Source organism: Anopheles gambiae, chromosome 2, assembly GCF_943734735.2.
Source record: "Anopheles gambiae chromosome 2, idAnoGambNW_F1_1, whole genome shotgun sequence".
NCBI lineage: Eukaryota > Metazoa > Arthropoda > Insecta > Diptera > Culicidae > Anopheles > Anopheles gambiae.
In genome coordinates this window covers 43489159-43511255 of record NC_064601.1, presented here as the reverse complement: position 1 = coordinate 43511255, position 22097 = coordinate 43489159, and the positions used below count along the sequence as shown (strand labels likewise).

General features: G+C 41.6%; 1 protein-coding gene across 3 annotated transcripts in view; it reads left to right on the top strand.

Moving 5' to 3' along the window:
- LOC1271586 (uncharacterized) overlaps window positions 1–22097 on the top strand; it is a 130217-nt gene that overhangs the window by 58335 nt on the left and 49785 nt on the right. For 2 of the 3 annotated variants that reach the window (XM_061649441.1, XM_061649440.1), the window contains exons 3-11: window positions 4751–5083; window positions 5441–5584; window positions 7779–7973; window positions 9481–9741; window positions 9872–9992; window positions 11167–11501; window positions 11596–11769; window positions 12745–12864; window positions 13094–13127. In XM_061649441.1, the coding sequence (XP_061505425.1) occupies window positions 4751–5083; window positions 5441–5584; window positions 7779–7973; window positions 9481–9741; window positions 9872–9992; window positions 11167–11501; window positions 11596–11769; window positions 12745–12864; window positions 13094–13127 (1717 nt within the window). The remainder of the gene's footprint in view (window positions 1–4750; window positions 5084–5440; window positions 5585–7778; window positions 7974–9480; window positions 9742–9871; window positions 9993–11166; window positions 11502–11595; window positions 11770–12744; window positions 12865–13093; window positions 13128–22097) is intronic. The other variant, XM_061649442.1, reaches the window with a different exon arrangement.

The window sequence follows — 22097 nt, the reverse complement described above, 5'->3', positions numbered from 1 at the left end:
GGGCGACCACAGAATTAAAATTGGGCGTCAAATAAACTGCTGCCCTGTCATTTGATGGACAGTCTGTGTCGTTTGCCGGTAGCAACCGGAACCTGGTCCTGCCGTGTCGCTAACCGCATCCGGGTCCTATCAGCGCTCGTTTTTTCACTGTATTGGGTTTCTTGGATCAAACTCGCTGAACATCGGACGCTGAACATTCGCCCAAAATCATTGAACATTCGAAATAAAACAACAGCCTACCGGAACGCCCTACAGGCAACTGTTTCAATCGTAAGAGCGATTTGATGAAACGCAAGTTCCGCGAGCAGCTATCCTGCACTGGACACCCTCCGAGCCAAAAAGGGATCTGTTGTTTGAACGCCACCGTTTACCCCTGTGGATCTATCCTTCCGCCATGGGGAGGAGATAACCGTGGGAAAATGGTTCATCAAACTGGATGATGTCCTCGGTGATGATGTTGATCGAGATTCGCCGTTGTCCCACTATCTCTAGCTTCTAACCAATCTGCTGAGTCGATGATTTTGGAGGAGTTGATTTTGGGCAACTGCGTGTGCTTGTTTACGTTTCTTTTTTTTTGCGTCGTACATACAAAGCCGCGTTCCCAAAGTCCTATAAAAGTATGCGGGGAAAGAGTGTTTCGATTATTTTTTATCGTAAGCGTGGTTTTTTTTTCCTTTCGCACGAGAGGCTCTGCCACACACGAATGCGAGCACAATTGTGGCTGGCAGGAAATGTTGGTGCAAAAACCGAGAGTGTAGAAACACAGCTCAAAAATCTATCCGGCGGACGCGCAGTTTATGTACAAAATTTGCTAACAAAAAACCCCACTAATTTGCTAACAAAAAACCCCACACAAGCTACGCCGGGTCCGGAAAAGGTCCGCTACAAGTGGATAAAAATGGCGATTGCATGAAATGCAATTGACATTCGCCTCGCTTCCCAGCTGCAGCAGTTGCTGGTTGAGATTGCATATTGTGTACCGGACACCACATTCCAGCTTTTTGGCTCGCTCTGGCAGCGTGAGTTATTAGCAGACTGTATGACTGTACTTTATGGTCGGAGCGGCTAGCATTTCATCGCAGTTGTTGAGCTGAGTAAGGAGTGTATTCGATGAGTTTTACTCCAAATTTAAACCAGACAAAATGGAACAATTATCAACACCATGTGGGATTCTCAAGTTGATTAATCCAACCCGTAACCATGTTTAATAGCTGTGGAGCCTGTTTTCTCTTTGAGTGCGCTTCAAATTTACCACCTTCGAAGTCCGTGGCACGTACCTAACATTAAACAAGCACTGATCGATCGTTTGGCATACCGTTAAAGCAAATACATTTGCTGTAACAAGCAATAATAATAAACGATTTCCTTTCAGAACTTTGTATGCGAAGGTGAAAAGTTGGCAAGCGTGGTTGCTACAGCTGTTGGGTTGTGCAAAGAGTTTTTCATCGACTACAACCCTATCAAAAGCTTACTTTTGCAGTCGATTTCGAGGAAATGTTGGACATCGTCGTTTATTTGGAACGATTGTTTGCTTGAATTTCAAACGCTTTAGTAACTTTAAAAAATCATTACCAACATTGAAGCATGCTCCAATTTGTAGCTATGAAAAACTTTACATTAACGCAACATTACCAAAGCATAACAATTTACAGAACGTTTCAAACGCACACTCTTAATGTACTTCTTTAGAGAAATAATCGATCCTCTCCATCATCGTGCATCATTGTATTAACCCTTCCAAAGGAGTGATATGTAAACATACTTTATTCCCCGTTCAATATATTACTTCACTGTGCTTGAACAGCTCGCAGCTGACTAGCCACAGTTTGTCAGTTCCGTAGAATTGGTAAGATAATTACGCTTCAGGCCGAACAAAAAACCACCAATGGGCCAACCAAAACGAACGGTACGATGAAAAGTGTTTTTCTAGCTTTCTTACTGCGCGTATTCCACGCCTTTAGCCCTCCGTTCCAAAATGGCGCATAAGCTGCGAATGAAATTGGAAATATAGTAGCCGCTCGTCTGCAAAGGAACGTTCGTCGTGGCTTTCTCCCGTTATGCCCCAATGCGGTGCGCTTGAATACACGTCCTTTGGCACGTCCTTTCTAGCATGGTTGTAATTTTTCCCCGCCTGTTTTCTTATTCTTGTGTTTTCTCACTCTCTACTCTGCAATGACAAGTCTTGGTGTAGTAAGAGACCGAATGAAGGTGTAATCTTTCTACATTCTAAAAAAATCAAATGATCCAAACTACGATCGCCTCGTAACGATAACGATTTGAATAAAGTGAAGCGAATGGACCGGACGGGTAAGGCTCTTTGTGCCGTATAGTGAACCGGTGAGTCTAGTACGGAATCGAACTGGAAGCACTCCGAGTATTGCAACATTAAGGTACACCAGAACCTAATTTTAATTTCGACCATCATTAAGCTTCCTCGTTTTTCGCGAGCCGTGAGGTGCAGCGCAAGAATGGCGGATTGGATTTTCAATGCGCAATCTTCAATGCCAGCTGTAGATAGACTGTCGTATCCTGGACCAATTTCCCAATTTATGGATCAGCTTTCTATGATCCATTTAGCGTGTGCCCCATTTCGCGCACACACAAACGACACCACAATTGCAATCATCGCGCGTCCATGCAAGCCGTAGCAAATGAATAAAGCTCGAAATGGAGTTTCGCCTCCGTCGCTTTCTTTTGCGCCGGTGGCACAAATTAGTTCGCTTCCTTTGTACAATCCATACTGCAGCCCAGCTCCAGGACGGTACTTTTGTTTCCAAAAGCAATGCGAAAAGGAAACGTTGGACCGTGCGACGTTTAAATAAATCGTTCATGTCAGGGTGTATCAATGATTAATTAATTCTTGAGAAACTCATTACCCGTACCGAATTCGAAGGGAGCCGGAGGCGAAGGCGATTCCACCATAAAAGCTTATCCTACTCCATCCGTTTTCCACTAGCGTTGTTAGTGGCTACGCTCTCTTTTTCTCCCATTGTTCTCTCTCAAAGAGTCTCTCCCGCTGTTTCACTTACATCCTTCCCCTTTTACCGCATCAATTCGATTCGATTGGGCTATAATTCGACCTAGAGAAGGCGCAAACACAGTTGGAACCGAATGGGCCCCAATGTAGCCCCGCACATTTGCTGAAGAGTTGTTGGGTACTTTTTCAAAATATTTACCACCCATTCTCGATGGGTGCTGCACCGGGGTGCGGATAGAACCACCGTTTGAATAATGACGGCCATAGACGCAAGATACTGTAATTCTGGCTGATTTAGTGACCGGAAACTTTGGTGTGGATTATAAATACGCTCACCGTAAATTAAAGCTAATCAAGAGTATCTCACGTTTGCGTTGGGCATCATCGGCAAAATTTTGGGTGAAGTGGATCAAATCTGTTGACTAATGATTAATTTACTTCATAATGAACAGTTGTACCAGTACGTGGCAAAATGAGTACTACGTTCGGCAAACGAGCGGATGTCTATTGTAGCGAGCGAAGCATTATAGAAGTTGTCAACAGATCCATTTAATTTGTTACAACGATTCCTCAGTTCAGATATAATTTCTAATATTTGATGAGTTGTTTTAATTTGAATGGATGATTAGAGTCACACTTCGTGCTTCAATACCGGTATAACTAAACTAAGTTGGGGATTCAGAGAGTTCTGTGTGGAGCTGATTATGAAACTGATTGATTTCAGTAGCAGTTAAGGTATAATACAGCCAGATCCCAGTATTTGTGTAGCGTTATTTATTTTAGCAATTAGCAGCAACATTTGTAATTTGAGACATGGATTTATTAAAATGAACCCTTTAAAAATTGGATCCGATTCAAAGAAAACGATTTCAAATAGATGAATACATTCGAATGAAATAAATTTTTAAAGATTCAATAAAACTAATATTAGACTGAAGAACATTCACACGAATTTATTGTTATCCATTGAACGAGTAATAAACAATTAAACAAAGCTTGGAAAACAAAAACAAATGGTTTGATTCTCAAGCATTATGAATTAAACCTGAACAAAACAGTGAGCTATCTAAGTTTGGTACAGCTTGTCGGCAAGCATGATATAATTCTCTATCCTAGATGCATTTATATTATCCTTAAATCCATCACAACATTCTGGCCCAACGTAAAGTTAATTGAATAAAATAAATTTACATAAAGCCCCTATTGTCCCGTGTGCATCGTCCGGGGCTCCCGATTTCGATCAGGATATACACAGGGATTACATTCTTTGTCGCTTGCCAGGCCAGATGCCGTCGGGCTACTAACGAACCCTCCCAACGGTTATCGTAACCTAAGTGCGGCCAGGGCTGTGTCGTGTCGGCTATGCTGCAGTCTGGCAGTTGGCCAGCAGATCTTTGCACAGTTTTTTTTTAATTTGAAACTTTGCCTTGGCTTTTGCCATTGGCAAGATAAGTCATATTTCACAGAACCACAACCTGTCAGACGCTAGCAGAGTGCTAGACATATGGTGGTCTACGTTCAGCGCCGAGCTCCAACAAACATACTAAACACAGTATACCTCCCCATACCTAACTAATTGCGATGCTAATAGCGTTGTTTGCTCTTTCGTCCCCATAATCCACCCCACTCGTCCTGAGTTGATTTGCAAAGGCTTCGGTTTTCTTTTCCAGCTAGTTAGACTTTGCATTCGATGACCCTTCTGCATACTATGGTATGGCTTTCTTTCTTTCTAATTTTTCTTCTCATTCTGTTTGCTCTCTCGCTCTCCTCCAGTGACCATAGGACTACAGCGATTTGCCGAACAGCCCAAGTACACGGAGGTGAATCCGGGTCAGGATGCGCTGCTGGTGTGCAAAGTAATTGACAAGCGTGGCGTCTGCTCCTGGCAGAAGGACAACAAGCCGGTCGGTATCTATCCGAAAAAGTACGAATGGGCCAGCCAGTACGGCATCGGCCAAACCGCGCACGTCGGAGGCGACTGTTCGCTGTGGGTGCGAGCGGCTCAGCTCGAGTTCGACGATGGGCTGTGGGAGTGCCAGGTGACGGCTAGCGACTTTACGACGCAGGACGCACTTACCAGCCAGCCGGTGCGATTAGTTGTCAGAGGTAAGAGCTTTGGGGAAGTAATGGGAGTAAGATAAAGGAAAAGTTTGTAGTAGTAAAATGTTTTTACGCATTTACTAAGGATACAATACATAAGAAAAGTTATTAGACGTTGTATACCAGCTACACTACTATGAATATTACATAACTTTGAAAAAAAACCTTCCAATTATTATTATAAACCAATTCAAATTGGAAAAATACATTTTTCATTTTTGTTATGCATAGCCTAATTAAGCATTGAATGTGATGGCCGTATGAAATTACCTGAATTAACTTAACTGACAACATCTATACCTCAAATTTCATCATTCAGTTTCAATAACACAGTGATTGCATTGAATTCTCTACATTCCACAGTACCACCACAGCGACCTAGATTAGAGCATGAAGGAGTTCATGTTCCTCCCGGTCACAACGTCACGGTTGACTCCGGTGCGGTGGCTACGGTAAAATGTGTCTCCCATTACGGAAACCCGCCAGCGCAACTAAAGTGGTACCTAGGTAAGTGCCAATCATAACACCAACATCATTTTTTTATCTCTTTGTTAGCCGAAGGCGAATCAGATATTGTATTTCATTTTGGAAAGGAAAAAGAAGCGCGGAAACTGCTGCAGGAAGGAATCAAAGCATTTGCGATGATAATAGTAAAAAAAAAACAACATCACAATGGTTAGAGTTTTTGAAGCGATATCGGGTTCGTACTTCTTTTCCTGTGCATTTCAAATGGATGTTTCAACACAATTCGGTTTGGGATGAAGCTGCAAGCTATTGAAGATAAAAATGAAACTCTCTCTCACCGTTAACGTGGACTTCCTAACCTTTGCCGTTACATAATAATAAAAAACTTTGACAGCGATTACAGACGTTGATCAAAACTGTATGAAATCCTACAGGATTACCAGAAGCTCAATACATTTATGCACTTTTTATCGTATGGAAAACCTTGTTCATCCTCACACCAACACAAAAAAATAACACACAACATTGCGCCAAACATTAAAATAAAACGAATGGAGACAACACATAATAAAGAAAATTAAAAGCACTCCACCGCACCAAACACAACAACGGGAAATAATAACCAAAACTCCAAAAGCTGTTGGCGTGTTGCTTTTTCCGACCGGTGCTGCAAAAAAAAGAGCTTTCAAACAGAGCGCGGGATCCCTAAATAAGCTTAAATTTTAAATCCGCCTTGCGGTTATACCTGCTATCCCACTTCTGCCGGCACTCTGCAAATCGACCCGTTTCCCGTTGTTTCCGTTCATTTTTCGCTGCTCTTTGTCACTCCGTAAAACAGCACATAAAGTGGACTTGGGCGAGCCGTTGGACCATATTATTTGGGATGGTTCTTGATTCGCATCCCATCGTTGAAGTGATATGCAAATTTTGCGCTTGCCAAACTTTAACTCATCAAGCAGACACGGAAGTGGCACGGGGAAGATGAATAAGTGGTGGGTTTATTTTTCCGCTTTTGGCTTTTATGAACACTCTTCGAAAATCAACGTAGCAAGAATGAAGGTATAAAATGGATTTGTTCGCGGAGTTTTAAATATTTTTCGCAAATCGCCAATCACAGCTGGCAAAAATGTGGCATGGTTAGATAGTACTTATTTTTCCGCAGTTGCAGTATCATTCGTTTCGTGTAGTATATTCGCTTATTTTACCGTTCGCATTCCTGCAAAATTTTATAAGTCGTGACATGTTTTGACTAGCCGTTACCACAAGTGTTTAAGTGTTAAATCATTCAAATCAACTACACATTATAATATTGAGAAGCTACATAGTGACAACTGAAACCAATTCATTTAACGTTATTTTAAAAGACTCCTTCATTTGTGGATTATCGCTAAACAAAATTTTATTTTCATCCACATCGCATCTCAGCAATGATGAAGCTTTGAACACAATAAAAATATTGTTAAAATATTTTTTTCTGTAAAATATAAAAAGGCTGACGTAAACAATCTAAACCAGTCTCGTAATATGAATATCCTTCATGCAGCACTATGTACCTGATGCACAAAAACATGGATACGTTATTCACTATTTACATCTTGCTCGTTCTCAGCGTCCAGTGCACCAAAGTATTAGTTGTTCAGTGAATGTAAAAAGCAATTTTATGGAATTTTAAAATGAAAATCTCTACCCTCTGGTAAGCAGCGCATGCATACGGGTGCCTGGTACGAACAAGTATCTCAATCCCGGGTTAACGCCTGTGTAGCTCAATTTAACACGATGCCATGGTTGGCTAAAAGTGCATTTCTCTGTATGCAATTAGTTTACCCTTACCGATGATCACAAGCCTGAAATCCTGAGCTTTGCAAAAAGATAAGCTTCACTTCAAAGTACCACCAAAAGCATTGCAGAACCAAATAGTCGCTGAAAAAAGTAATCGTAGCAAAAAGCCGCTTTTGCAGTGTAATAAAATGAGCCTTCTACGAGGCACACGCTATATCCTCGCTAGAAAATGAAAATGCACGTGCCGAGCGTTCATTTTCCAGGAAACCAACAGGCAAAAGCTAGCCGTTTCGTAAGGCATAAGAAACGCATAAAAACATTAAATTTCAGCCATAATTTATAGCATTTGAGCTAAAATAAAACGGAGAAGCTTACTCTTTTCCACAAATGATTTTAACAACAAATGTTCACAATAATTCTAATAAATCAGCAATATTAATACACTTTCTTTCCACAGGTGAGCAAGAGATATCTCCTATACATCCGCAAACAAATTCGACGGAACCGGATAATCCTAGAACTTGGTCCGCTGCCTCGGTGGTGCAAATTCCGGCTAACAAGGAGCGTCACGGTACAGTGTTAAAGTGTCTTGCATTGCACGAGTCTTATTCCGCGCGGTCAGTTGCAGTTGAGGCGCGTCTCGATGTAAAATGTGAGTACGATGGAACGTTTAAAGTTTTGCATGGTTATTGTTCTTCAGTCATTAGCTATTGATTGGTTAGGTTGTATAACTAACTATATAAGGTAATAAACAATTATTAAGTATTATTATTAACAATTATTAAACCGTTCATGGTTTATAATTCCGCAATTTTTCAGTTAAACTTTTATTTTAATAAACAAACTGACCGGTCTCATAGAACAGTCGCCAACTCCTACGACAAAAAAACATGTCCTCAAAGGTTCAAGCTTCGAACGGACCGTTCCCCCATACGTAGGACAGACTATGCTGCTATGGATAATCAATAAGTCACTGAAAGCCAAGCTTAGTTCACTAGTAGGTACAGGCAGGTCTTGACCGACAACAGTTATTGTACCAAAGAAGAAAACACTCAAAGCTTTTTTCTTTGATTTTACTTTTTTTTATTCACTTCGACAGAAAGGATCTTCATTATTTTTACAATTTCAGACATTTCTTCCATCATCCGGAAATTGTCACTTAAAACTCCATCTCTGCACACATACCTTTCGGTCTTTATGTTTTGGGTTACCAAACAATTTTACTTTTTTCTCTGTTCATTCCAATCAAAAAACAATCCGTACGCTTTCAGCCACCTTTCTGTGTTCAATTTGCTGTTTTGGTACTCATTGCTTTTACCCATTCCTTCTTTCCTCCACCTTTTACTAGCAGAGTTTCTCTGGTGACCTCAATTAATATTGTTTTATCAGCAACAATAAATATTTATAACAGCACCGTTGCATGCTCTTTTGTGGCGAACTTTTTTTTTTACTGCTACTGAATACATTACTGGTGGTGTTTTTATTCAACCGTCAGGTTCTACTTTTTTCCAATTTGTTTTTTGTTATTGCTCAATCCGTTGGTTTATGATACGCAAAGAAACCCAACTCGGCACTCGATTGACAGGCGGGGCAGTAGGAGTGTTAAGATGCGGAGGATTCCCTCTTTTTTTCTACTTGTCACATATCCCACACGATAAAAGTGCAGTTGATGTTGCAGTTGGCTTCCTATCCAGATTGCGAATCGAGGTCATAGAATCAACGAACATCAACACGGACAAAAGGTCAAACGTGTCAGTTTGGTTGTGTGATATTTATTTGTCAATCCTTTTTCGGGCGCTATTTGCGATCGATGAAGTTATAATATATTTATCGCAGACATAATGTGGAATGCCCCAAACGCAATGGCGGTTGTTTAAAATAAATGAGTGGTGGGGGGTTGTCAAAGAAAAGGCTCACACAGAGGGGAAATAAGAGCGATCACGTTCGCATTTCGAAACAGTAAAAAACCCCGCGAAGCAACGGTTCAACGGATTGTAGCCAGTGGAATTGAAATCAATAAACGCGATGTTCTTGCCGGCTCCTGTGCTTTATGGTTGTATCCTCGATATTGCGTAACGCGTTTTCCTTTTTTATTTATTTCCCTTTGCTAAATACTTTTACTTACTACTGCTTTGTTTTTACTTTGACCCCATGTCTAGATGCACCCACCGTGCGAATGCTCGGTGCCCCGCAAATCGACCTAGAGGAGGGTAAAGACTCGTTGATCCTACGGTGTGTAGCAGATGCAAACCCGCCGGCCAGTATCGTGTGGCGCAGAGCCGGCCGGTCCGAGATTGCAAGCCTGCAGGAGTCCCTGCAGCTGCGGCCGGTCGGGCGACGTGACGCCGGACTGTACACGTGCCAGGCGCAGAACTCCGTCGGCACCTCAGACACGATGTCTGTCCAGCTGGATGTCAAATGTGAGTGAAATAATCATCGAAGTAAAGCTGCAAATGGCAACGAAACCTGATACAACGCACACGTAGCCTCTGTGTCACCAGAACGGATATTCAACACGGACTGTTTTTAAAATCTTTTTTCTTTGCGTAGATGCGCCGAAAATATTATCAGCCGGGCCGGACCGTCTCACCACAGCTCCACTATTTAGTCCAGCTGCATTTGAATGTGTGGCCGAGGGCAACCCTACACCAACCTACAAATGGGTTCAAAGGTACAATTTATATAATTTTTTAAAAACACGGAGAGGAAATTATAGCACTGGTTTATTAAAGCTATAAAATGATCATATAATTTATTTTGAAATTAGCACAATCATTTCAAAGCTAAAGAAACCCAATTCAAATTGCAAAGCTTTGCTGTTGGATGATAATTCCTTTAAATATTTTTCATTTCATATCGTTTACGTCATTCGTTACAACTTTTATACAAATCAGTTTCAATTATCTGCCTGCATCGAAGTACATACGGTGAATTCGTCGCTTTTTACTCAGGCCTTTTATTAAAACATTCATTTCCAGCATATGGAAAGGAAAAGGATGCACTTCTTGGAAAAGGATGCATTGCTACGTTACATCACATCTCATGCTGTATTAAATTAAAGCACACTTTTGATGATGAAATTCAATGAAAAACACCGAACCGTACGCTATGCTAAGCCATAAAACATACACAGTTTATTCAAAAGAAAACATAAAAAATGTGGAATCCCACCTAGATGCTTCAGCTAAACACTATCGCAGCTTTAGTATTTTCCCTTACTTTGAAAGACAGAAAAAAACTCATCGTATGAGCTCCTACAAATAAAAACGAGAAACTTCTTTAATTCCCGTTTAAGATTGTGCAGCGCTCCATCAGCAACCAACTGGCGGACGCGTGAAAAGCCGGCCATTCAGTCGGCATGTAATTATTTATTTATGACTACATGCAGCAAGCGGTCCCTGTCCGAGGCTGCTGCTGACGAAGGCTCGTTCGTCCGGTTCGAGGATGCTATTCTTTTAATTAAAATTCATTAACGCTTTTCCGTTCGTACTGGTGTGCCGGGAAATGCAGCGTACGGAAACGAAATGAAAAGGATTGCTCCCTTTTCTGCCAACCGCGCGCGTTTTACCTTCCACTGTGAAAATCTTGTCGAGCTGGCATCAGCAAAAAGTTTTTTCGTTTTGCTGCCTATTATTCGCCCATCGGAGCGCTTACTTTTTTCCCGTAATTCATTCAACATCTTTTCATAAATCTTGTTTTGTTTTGATGTTCATGTTCACCCGTCCGTGCTCAATGTACCATTCCATTGCTCCTTTTTGCTTTAATCCTTAACATTCTTTACACCATTACTGAGTCACTGCATTTTTTCTACTGATTATCATTCGTTTGCATCCCCCATTTTGCAGAATTTCTACTCAAGGAAAGCCCTTCCTCGACCGGGGCCGAGAATCTAGACTGGTGATAGATAACGTCACATACGACTACCAGGGAGAGTACGAGTGTCGGGCGACGAACTTCATCAACGGCCAGGAACGGACAGCTACATCCGATCCGATTGCATTGCAAGTGGTCGGAGCACCGCAGGTCCTGCGCACCACTTCCGGTGGCGTTGCTGGCCATTCGGTTTCGGTTAAAAGAGGTGACTCCGCAACGCTGTCGTTGATCGTGTGTGCAGATCCACGACCGCGCCATGTAGCCTGGGAGTGGGGATCACTACGGCTCGAAGCTGGTTCCGGTATAGGTAAGTAATGGTGGGCCTGAAACCTGGCTGAAATGATTGTAGGGAATGATTTTGAATAACGCTTGATTTGTTTACCATTTCCCGAACCTCACAGGTCGCTATCGGGTGGACGATGTGACACAGGACAGTCGGGAAGATTGCTATCTGGCAACGTTACACATCGACGATGCCGATCTCCAGGATCAGCGTCCTTACTATCTGGTGGTTGAAAACGAAAGAGGCACCGATCGCCATGCCATCAGTCTAAGGGTCGAAGGAATGTTTTCAGGTTAGTAAACTCCTGCTAGTAAGAAAATATGAGCTGATCTTCGAAAGCAATTCTTGCAGTTGTTGGAATGATATTTTAAAGCCCTTTAAAACACACACGTTCTAGATATTTTAACACTCTGTTCTCTTTACTCCCTGAACTGTAAATTCGATGTTAAAACTCAAAGTAAAACCGATTACTATTGCTAAATATTGCGTAAGAGTTACTCTCCGGAGATGTAATATCTTCCTGTAAAATTGTAGTGTAGTGTCTTTTTTCATATAAAACATGACGTCCCCACGTTTAAAAACTGAGCATAATTGAACGATCCTGACGTGATATCACGTACCATACAAACGCGAAAACTTTGCATACCACATCTTAAATGACAATGTTCAGGAAACACCGTCGCATGCCTGGTATACCCTTCATAGCGTAATGTTCTTCAGCTCGGCTGTTTGCTTTAAGGTTACAACATTCCTGGTAAAAGCGCGTGCTGGGAAAAAACTTTGTCGCTTATTACGATCATTGCAAATGATCATAATTAAGCCATTACACGTACGCAAAGACGAAACGTCTCCAAACTTTCCCGCAGGACTTGCCTAACTACCATACAAAAATGAGTACAAACTGGAGAATGTTGTGCACTGCAAACTTTTCTTCTGCTTCCTATTTCACAAAACCGTCGCTCTGTCTCCCCTCTTCACCACACACATATACACAAGGACGAGTGGTTTGTGTCTTTTCTGATGTCTGTTTGTTGCTGGAAACATTGTCCAACTCCCAACGGAACACAACATTCCTTGCTTTCAGCGTTGCTACTGCTCCATTCACCACACACCTTATACACGCACTCACACACGTACGTCATTCAAACAACTGAGCTTTAATTAATTTTCCAATTACATACTAACTCCACCGGGACCTTGCGTCAACCGCGTCGCCCTCGTGTGCCCAACCTGATGTGTGCTGTACTGTTGCGGGGAATCTTAAAAGTAGTGGAACCGCTCGAGCTAAGCTATCTGCTCGGGATTGCGGGCGGATGCCTGGCAGCCTTTCTCATACTCATCTGTCTCTGCATCTACGCAGTGCGGGCGCGAAAATGTTGCTTCCGAAGTAAGTATTACAAAACCGATAGCTATGCCACACGCGAAGCTAGCAGATGCATCGATCAACACACAGCATCATATCAAAAACGAGGGTGTGTATCGAGTGTAGCTGCAGGGCTGTGCGCGGAATTGTGTCTGTGTTAATGTTTCTTAATTTCTATGCATTTATTCACATCTCATCTTACGCGCTGTTATCTTTTTCTTTTTTTTTCACCACGTGCTCTACCTTCCCGCAGATCGTAACAACTACAAGACATCGGAAAAGGATAGGTAAGTGGGAAGCGATGCAAAAGCACTGTTGCGGGCTGGTTATGCTGTACCAGCAAGTTTAGCGTTCGATAGCTCGTTCCGCTCAAGTGCCGGATGTCGGAGCGACGTGTTTCGATGAGCTCGGGAATGGTTATCGTTTCCTGCACAATAATGTGAACAAGCGAACGGGGAAGCACTGCTTGTGGGGTTCGGCACGGGAACGGAAATCTAATTATACTTTCCAGCAGTACCCACCGATTGAGCACCGCGCTCACGGAAAGAAGGGTGCCGGATAGGGTGGGACAAAAACTTAAAATTCTGTCAAACGTCGTTACAACGATCAAGTTTTCCTCACCACGCTAACCGGGGAGGATTGTACCATCTTGAGACGTCGTGTTTTTGCGACCGTTGTGAATATGTATGACGCAGTGGGAACACAAAACAAGTACCGATTTGATTTGGCGCTCCGAAATGATACAGATTTTATGCATGCAGCTCGTATCCACCATCTTATTCCTATTTTCTGCTTCCCTCCGATACAATGGGAAAACCACCTCTATCGAACGTTACACAGTTTATGTACATTAGAGTTGAACGACAGAAGGAAGCTTTGGTTGCTGCTTTTTTTCATGTGTTCTTGAACATGCTCGAAGTCTTGCTTTCTTTGTTTGTATAAACAAAAACCAACACCATTGAAAACATTATTTTAACCTACGTAACATAAACCTCAATAGGCTTGGCCTAGAAGCATAAAAACGTTTGCAGAATAGTTTAGCTTTACCTAGCAGGAACACACTGTAATCCGTGTTTCTACTGTAGCAAAACAAGAACTTTTACACTAACCACGAATCCGCTTGTGAGAAATGAAACGGAACAAAAACTCACTCAAACCCTCGTGCATTGTTTCGTGTAAATCAAGTACAACGGTAACACCCCTGTCTGAGGCCTCAGGGGAAGCATGATTTTTTAACTGCTCTGCTGCTTCACTTCGCTCACACGCGTGAAACGGAAGTGCCCGAGAGGCATTAAAGGAAAAAGCTCTCCATACCGAGTGGGTTTCTGTTGACCGCAAACACAGACCAAAAAAGAAAGGTCAACAAGCTTTGCATGCAAACAAACATGCTCGAAGATTGACGAACGTGCCTCACTCTCCCAGCGCGTAGTGTGTCTTTTGTACGCTTCGCAAAAGCAACAGGAAGAAGATGTTGCGAAAGATCTAAAGCTTTTATTCATTTGCCGTACCTTTTTCAGAAATTAAAATCCAACACAGACCCCTCAGGGGTTGGTACACTCTGTTTGTCACCTTAGCTTTTACACGCTTCTTGCACAGAATGGTTTGAGCGATCCGTCCTGAAACAACAAACGAAAAGGTAACCAAAGGCTCAAAAAAGGGACACTTTGCAGCAGAGGAAACTGCTCACACTCTCATGCCGATGCTAAATCCGGGGCTGTAATTTTATGCTTTGTTCCTGCCTGCTAAAAAAAGGTTTTCAAAATTTCCCTGAATATAGTAAACTAATTACTTTTCTACACTGAAAGCAACATGTTCCAGTGTTTCCACTTCCGGTGGTTCTCATAAACTTTCTTTCTAATAGTGAACAAATCATGGTAAAACGATCAATTTCCGCCATAAATGGATTTCGATTGCTCTTTGTCGAAATTGCATCGTCGATCACCGTAAAGGAGAACGTTTCATTTCAATGTCGGAACAAATGTGAAAGAATACCTGTTCGATCAAATTAAACTATTTTTCCAATAGTCTCGGTTTTAATATCAGAGTATGTCACACAAGCGACAAAGGGCGCTGTGAGTGTGCACTCTGTCTCCCTCTCTCTCTGTTTCACTCTCTTCTTTACACTGATATCCTTCGACAACATGTATGAGTACGTTAGTGTACCCTTTTCCTTGCTTAACATCCTCCTAGAGGCAATAAATCTTGCACATTTGACAATGGAAATTGAAAATATCACATGACAAATAGCGTTCCACGATGGACCATTTTTCATGTTCACACGAATGTTCCTGAGCGGGGAAAGAATCATCACAGCGCACATCTCTACGGCGTACTGCACTGCGACAGACGAAGGTGTGAGAGAGTGTGTGTGTTTCGAAGATTTCGGGAAAATTGGATTTTGACCATCTAGCTTGAACATCAGCCCCAAGATAAAGGAACTTTTCATCCCAGTCACTTCGATTTTGCTGGATTAGAGCAGAAGTGGGAAACTAATACAATCTGTTAGAAATCAAAGAATGACTGGGATACACTGTAAGCAGTTATTACCAGTGACTAATCAGATTACACCGGGAATCAGATTTATTGATTCAATAAATCAATAAACTCAGCGTGGAATGAGTTTAACAATATTTGTTTTTCAATTATAATAAATATGTTTCAAAACCATCGGCTAAACAAAATTTTCTATCTTACTTCGTTCAATGCTTTCGCTCTGGAGGTTCTATTTAAGGCATAGATTTACAACGAAACGCGACAACCGAACAATGATTCAATTTTCTCTCGCCCTGCTTTACATTTCATCAAAATTTCACGAGCCTTTTACGATCTACCCAAACAATGCCATTAACATTCTGCTAAAAAAGAAAACACAAGCTCTCCGATTGCTTTCAGCGAAGACAAGCAGACTCGTTACTCGCTCGCAACTGAATCCGATTTGTTCAAGAAGCATACCAACGATAGAACAAAAAAAAACATATTAAAAAGAAACACAAACGCCTTCCCAAACCGCTCTCCAGGAAGGACATAAAACTTTCAGCACCGTAAGCTCACCCACAACAAAGAGACAACCAAACCCGGGTCTAGAGTCGAAGAAAGGGACCTTTAGTGCCAAAGCTTAGCAATTTTGCAAAAAAAAGCAAAAAAATGAGCGTTCTGAACGGAAAAAGTACAAAAGTCAACAAACATCTTCTGGTCGCACCCTCCGCAACCACAACCAATAGGAAAACAATTCTATAGAGACACGCGTTCAAGCCACCTCCACATGCTCACATGCAGTACAGTACGGAAACGCGAATCTCTTATTAAATCCTATTAAAATTCCACCAGCTTTCCGAACGACGACATTTTTTATGCTTTTTTCTCTCACACCATTGCTGCAGCATTTCTGTATGAAAACATTTTGCCAGAGGTTTACTTTGTTTGCTCTGCTTGCCGATCCCTGTAATAACAGTTTCCAATGACAATATACTATGGGTTCGATGGTTGCGGGCAACCCAACTGCGGGTAGAAAGATCATAAGCAAAATAACCGCAAAATGTCGGTAGCCGATCGAAGAAGCAGCACACAGAAAATAAAAATAAAAACAACCACCGCACCCAAAATTGAGGCTCACGGTTCATGCTTCCGTACGCCATTTTGTCTTAACGGCTGCAGTTGCTTTGGCCTGGGGCAAAGCTTCAGTGGGCAAAGCTCGGGCCATTTTGCATTTTTACGGCATAAATAATAAAAATTCAATAAGCGCACTGGCGTACCGGGACAATAAGTAGGATACAGAAACTGCTCTATCTTTTTGTTAAAACCAGATTCAATTAGACCCTAAACCAACTTGTACCGTCTGTTTTTTGCAATGTTTTTCAATATATATTGGTAAGATTAACTGCATTTTAAGCTTTTCTGACGTTTCACAACAAATGGTCAAAAATAGACTGTGTATTGAATATACTCTGAAACATTTCATCTGCTCAACCCCAATCAATGGAAACTGTTGAACAAATAATATGGTGGCATAGTCAGGATGAATTTGACTCACCAGGAAACTGCATTCGTGTACTATTACGAGGATACTGAGAACTTGGCACGGGAACTACAAAGAAACAATTCAAATGAACACACCATAGGGAATAGCGAAAGTAATTATAGTCTGAACTCATTGGTTGAATGGTTTTTCAACGCTTTTTCATAAAATTTCCATTTTCAAATTCACTGAAGAATTGTGTCACGAATCTTTTTTGGAGGTGGAAGGGGAAAGATTCGCCCTCAAACAATTCTCTGAAGAGTTACCTAATGCAGTGGTCACCAACCTGCGGTCCGTGGAACACATGTGGCCCACTTGTGGTCCTTGGATCACTTGTGGTCCGCGGCGTTAACAGACGTGGTCCGGGAAGGGATTTGTTTTTTTTTATAGAAAAGTTTATTACAATGCATATCGTGCATTATTTCCCTCACAATCAATATAACATTTTCAACAGGCATCTCTAGAATAAGATTTAAACATATTCTCAATGCATGTGGGCCGCAGCAAATGTATTTTCAAAGCCAAGTGATCCGAGATCCTTAACAGGCTTGTGAGCACTGACCCAATCAATATAATATAGAGGACGAAGCATAGTTCGATTTTGGTCTCCCATTTTCAAAGATGGAGTTAGGTGAAAAGTGTTAGGAAGTGGTCACAAACATTTCCTCACAACCAAACACTTTTTACAACTATGATACTTTTACTACACAAAACCAAAAAAAAAATCAAAATTTCAAAATATAAAAAAAAAACAAAAACCTTGCATATTCGGCAGGTTTTGTTATCAAGATAATCAAAGCAGCAAAACAATGAAAGTGTGAATTTTATGAAAGATCATATGGTTGCAGAATTTGTTCTAGTCCGTTTGGATTTTTTTTCTTTCAACTGTCAAAACTTTCCCACGGCTTTAGATCAAATGCAAGGTGTATTTATTGAGGAGGTGGATTATTAGCGCGTTTGCCGGGCGCCATCATTGAGTATTGTTATGTCAAATCGCATACAATTTTTTATACCCCCCTCCAGCCCTTCCCGATTTTAATACCGGAGCCCCCAGTATTGTTATGTCAATTTGCTCTGAAGCACTTCACCTCCTAATATCCATACACCTTGATCAAATGTTCTGGATGACTCGACCTCTGTATTATATAGACTTTGGAAAAATGCATCCACAACACTGCATGCACAGGTAAAACAGCTAGCGCCAATTTTAATACAAACCAAGGTGTCTAGATAGATAGTGGGTTCTTAGCGCTGATTTTGGTAGCCATGATGGATGGAGATGTCTATAGAGATCGACAGGTAGGAAGTTATGGTTGCTAAGAACTTTGCAGGAAAGCTAAGTAACTTTGGTCTCCCTAGCTGATGAAGATTTGTCAAAGTACGTTGGATAGACCGACCTGTAGTAATTTATGGACCTTGATAAAAACACAATTTTAAATGAACTGTCCGTCAACTATCGAGCATTCAACTAAAAAGTATGTCAACAAAAAAGTGTTCAAATGATGAAGTCGGACTGTAATTCTATCTTGTTGAGTGTTTGACATACATATATGGATATACGGATATATGAACATTTAAAAATTCTTCAGAAAAAGATGCTGTCTTACTACTGAACTTTAAATATAAAATGTATATTGTATAAAATAATATAAAGGATAGAAACTCAACATTACAGCACAGCAAAACCTGTTCTAACTGGAACTAAACATCAAATAATCTAAGTACAACTTTATACGAATCTTCTTTTACAGGGTTTCGAATCATATAATGGAATAGTTCAATCACTTAGGGAATCGACTAGGGAAATTTTGCAAGCATACTGTCAAGCTGTCTTCAGACTGTGGGTACCGGTGTAAAAAGCTTCAACTTGATACCGATGATGTTTTCTAAAAAAACACAGTTTGATGACAGCTCCACAGTATGCTTACAAAATTCGAATATGATTCGAAACCCTGTATACGATTCAACCACAAAACGAATCAATCAACTTCCGTGAAAAACATATTTACGTGTTGGAAGACGAAATTTCCTAATTTCCAAGAATCTATAAAAGCCGAAATGAATTTGTGCCCACAATAAAAAGGCTTCCGATCACAAACTTAAGCCTTCGTTTCATAAATTCAGAAAACTGAATGCAACCATCCTCAAAGCTACCATCTTAAAAGAAGACTCATATTGTCGACTATTGGTTGACCATAAAGTCGTCCTGCCAGTTCAGCTGGCCTCAGAATATCTACAAATATTCAAAGTTGCACGAGCGTTCACCGGGTGTAGCACAAACAAAGGCATCATCCAAGACGGGCAAACTTTTCACTCCTGCCCAAGAAGTCCAGATATCGCTTGACCCCGGTGTCTGTGAGCAAACTTCCTGCACAATAATACCGCAGAACCGTAGAAGGTTCACTCGAGTTCCAAATCTCAAAGGGATAATCCAATTAAAAACCACAAAGCCTCTTCACCGATCATCCACGATGGAGAACTTGTCTCGCTGCTCTTATCAAACTGCAACTCATCCACACCACGTTTGCCGAAATGCGAAAGATGAAGGGGCTGACAAGCTGAAAACTCGTTCAAGTGAACGTTGAGTCTCCGAAGACTATCCTACGGAAATGACACCACCACATTGCCAAGGCAACTATGTCCTACAACATACACTACGCACCAACAATGCATTGAATAGCAACGCAATATATTTTCCTGGAAGGATATTCATGGCAAGGGAAACTAAAACCGATCGGTCTGGATTTGTTAGGGTAAAAGGGGTTTGGCCTTTACGGTACACCAGGCTTCACCATGCATCACAAACAGTATTCATTTTGCGGCCCATTAATGTCACCATTCTGGTGCGATCAAGAGGAGGAGATGACTGACAACAAACAACAACTGAATGGCGTCTTGTTTCGCTCCCGATTATCCGCCATGATCAAAAGCAAGCAATGGAATGTGGTGCCACAGTTTGATTGTTACCAGAGCAACTAGCTTTGGCAAAGGAAAATGCTCCAGGTATGCTCTACGAATATTTCCCTTGCGATAAAACACAGTTGCCTGCAGTTTTTTTTTTGTTGCGTTATTGATTGACGCCCGAACCAAGCAAGAACATTTGAATCAATCGGGCTTTGGTGAGACCATGAGACTGTATCTCAACCACTGGGAGTGCCTAATCCGCTTCCTCTCTTCCGACATCTTCACGGTGGCTCGTTGCCGCAGTGGAAATGGAATTTCTGTTCAAATTCATTCAAGAATACGGTCATTTTTCACCTCCGTTGTCCCGTACTAAAGGTCTGCCTTCTCCTATCCCATCACATCCGTTTCGCATCGCCAAATATGAATCGACTTTTCGGGACGGCCAACCGTTTGCTTTGACGCTTTCGCTTCGGTTTGATGAATGTTGCGAATTACAGATAGCTGCCCAAGAAATCTAAACAAATTTGAAGCTATATTTTACTTTCCACCATACTATTTCTTTCCAAACAGGGACTGGACCCGGGCGGGTTGCGGGAAGGTTTGCAAACCACAAGTTTTTACTGACGATGTATAGCCTTAGTATAGCCGATTGGCCGGTTCTTTCATTTCCTTGCTATTTTTTACGCCGATGTGTGGCTTTTTTGTAGTCCGCTCTGGAGCAGAAACTGTTCACCAAAGCTCGTCAAACATTGCACGGCTGATGTACGCCGCTGATGGTGCGTGCTTTCCTTTGGGCAAACGAACCCGCTTCTTTGTGTATTCTCGGACCCAAAAGACGCTGCAAGAGTGATAGTTGCTTTAGATGTTTTTTTTCCTGTTTTTAACGCTCCAGACCGTTTGATACGTACAGTTCGCATTCACTACGCAGTTGTGACTACTCCGAAGGATACGTATACATCTTGAAACGTCTTGCTCTTTTTCTTTTCCTCTCCGAGCGTTACGAACTCGTCTCGTCTCTTGCCGCTAACGGGAAGGAACGCCCGTGCCCGCAATAGAAGCTTGTGGTGAAAATAAAGTGAATGCGGTTTAAGTGGAATGAAATGTTTCCTTAATCGTTATCATAAATAATAGCATCATTGTGGTGGTGCCGTCGGTCCATTTCGACTGTTTCGCTACAATGCAAAAACGCTATGGCGAGCTGCAAGAGTCGCGTGTGATATTTGCGAATTTTTGTCGACCTCCACTGGAAGGTAACATATTTGTTCCGTTGCACAACGTACGTATTGCTTTATGTCGGGATACGTTCATATTTATATACATATAAACTTCTCGCATCGTTACCAAGCGATTCCGGATATGCTCGGGATTGGCAAAGGGAAGGAAATATCTCTCCAGCCTTATGCCCTTCGCCCCCATTGTCCCGACTCTTGCAGGCTCTTAAGGTTTTGCCACAACAATGGCAACGACATTTGTGGCACACCACATTAGCAGCAGCCCACGAAAAGCCACGGCACAATCCTTACCGCAAGTACGAGGGTAGCAGCCTCTGCGTTTGCCATTGCACCTTCAACATCGCTTCGAAACATATGGTACACGCTAGCAGGATACTACTACTGCTGAGCTGACGTTTTTATTGAGCGACAAATGCTATGATCAGGCCGCACCTGAAACCGGTGGAAGAAGTGGGTCATGCTGCGGACCGAGTAATTGGCAAATATAGCTGTCATTTACAAGCATTAGCCTTAATTTGCTCCAAGCCCCAGGTACGAGCTTCCTGGTTTTGCAGAAACCCAAAAAATGAACGATAAGCAGTTTTACGACCGGTAAGGCCATTAAGCAGGTCAGTGTGTAAGGATAGCACGGTCAAGCGCAGACGAAATACATTCGAGGCACATTTTCAAAATGTTTCGCACAAACAGCTTCAATTGAGAATATGCTGACAATTTGGAGCATAATGATGAAATATCTCACATCAATTTATGTTTCTAAACTGTATCCATTATTATTGTACATGAGAGCTTCCGTATAAACCACAGCACGAATAACAATTTTGCTCTTTTGTTTTTCTTCTTTTTTGGCACATCGACTGCTGTTGGTCAGGGCTTGCCTGTACCAATAGTGGGCTCAGCTTTACGTGGCTTTATATTTATATTTTTAACGTTGTCCAAAAACTAAGAAATAGCTGCTTGTAATGAGAACTCTTTAAAAAAATCGAAAATTCATATACTCTAGGTTTGAATTTATAGTTCAAACTCGATAGGTTTAGATATGTTATTAAATGTTAGACTTATCGATTGTTATTTTTTATTAATAAAGAGCACGGAGAACATTAGGTCCT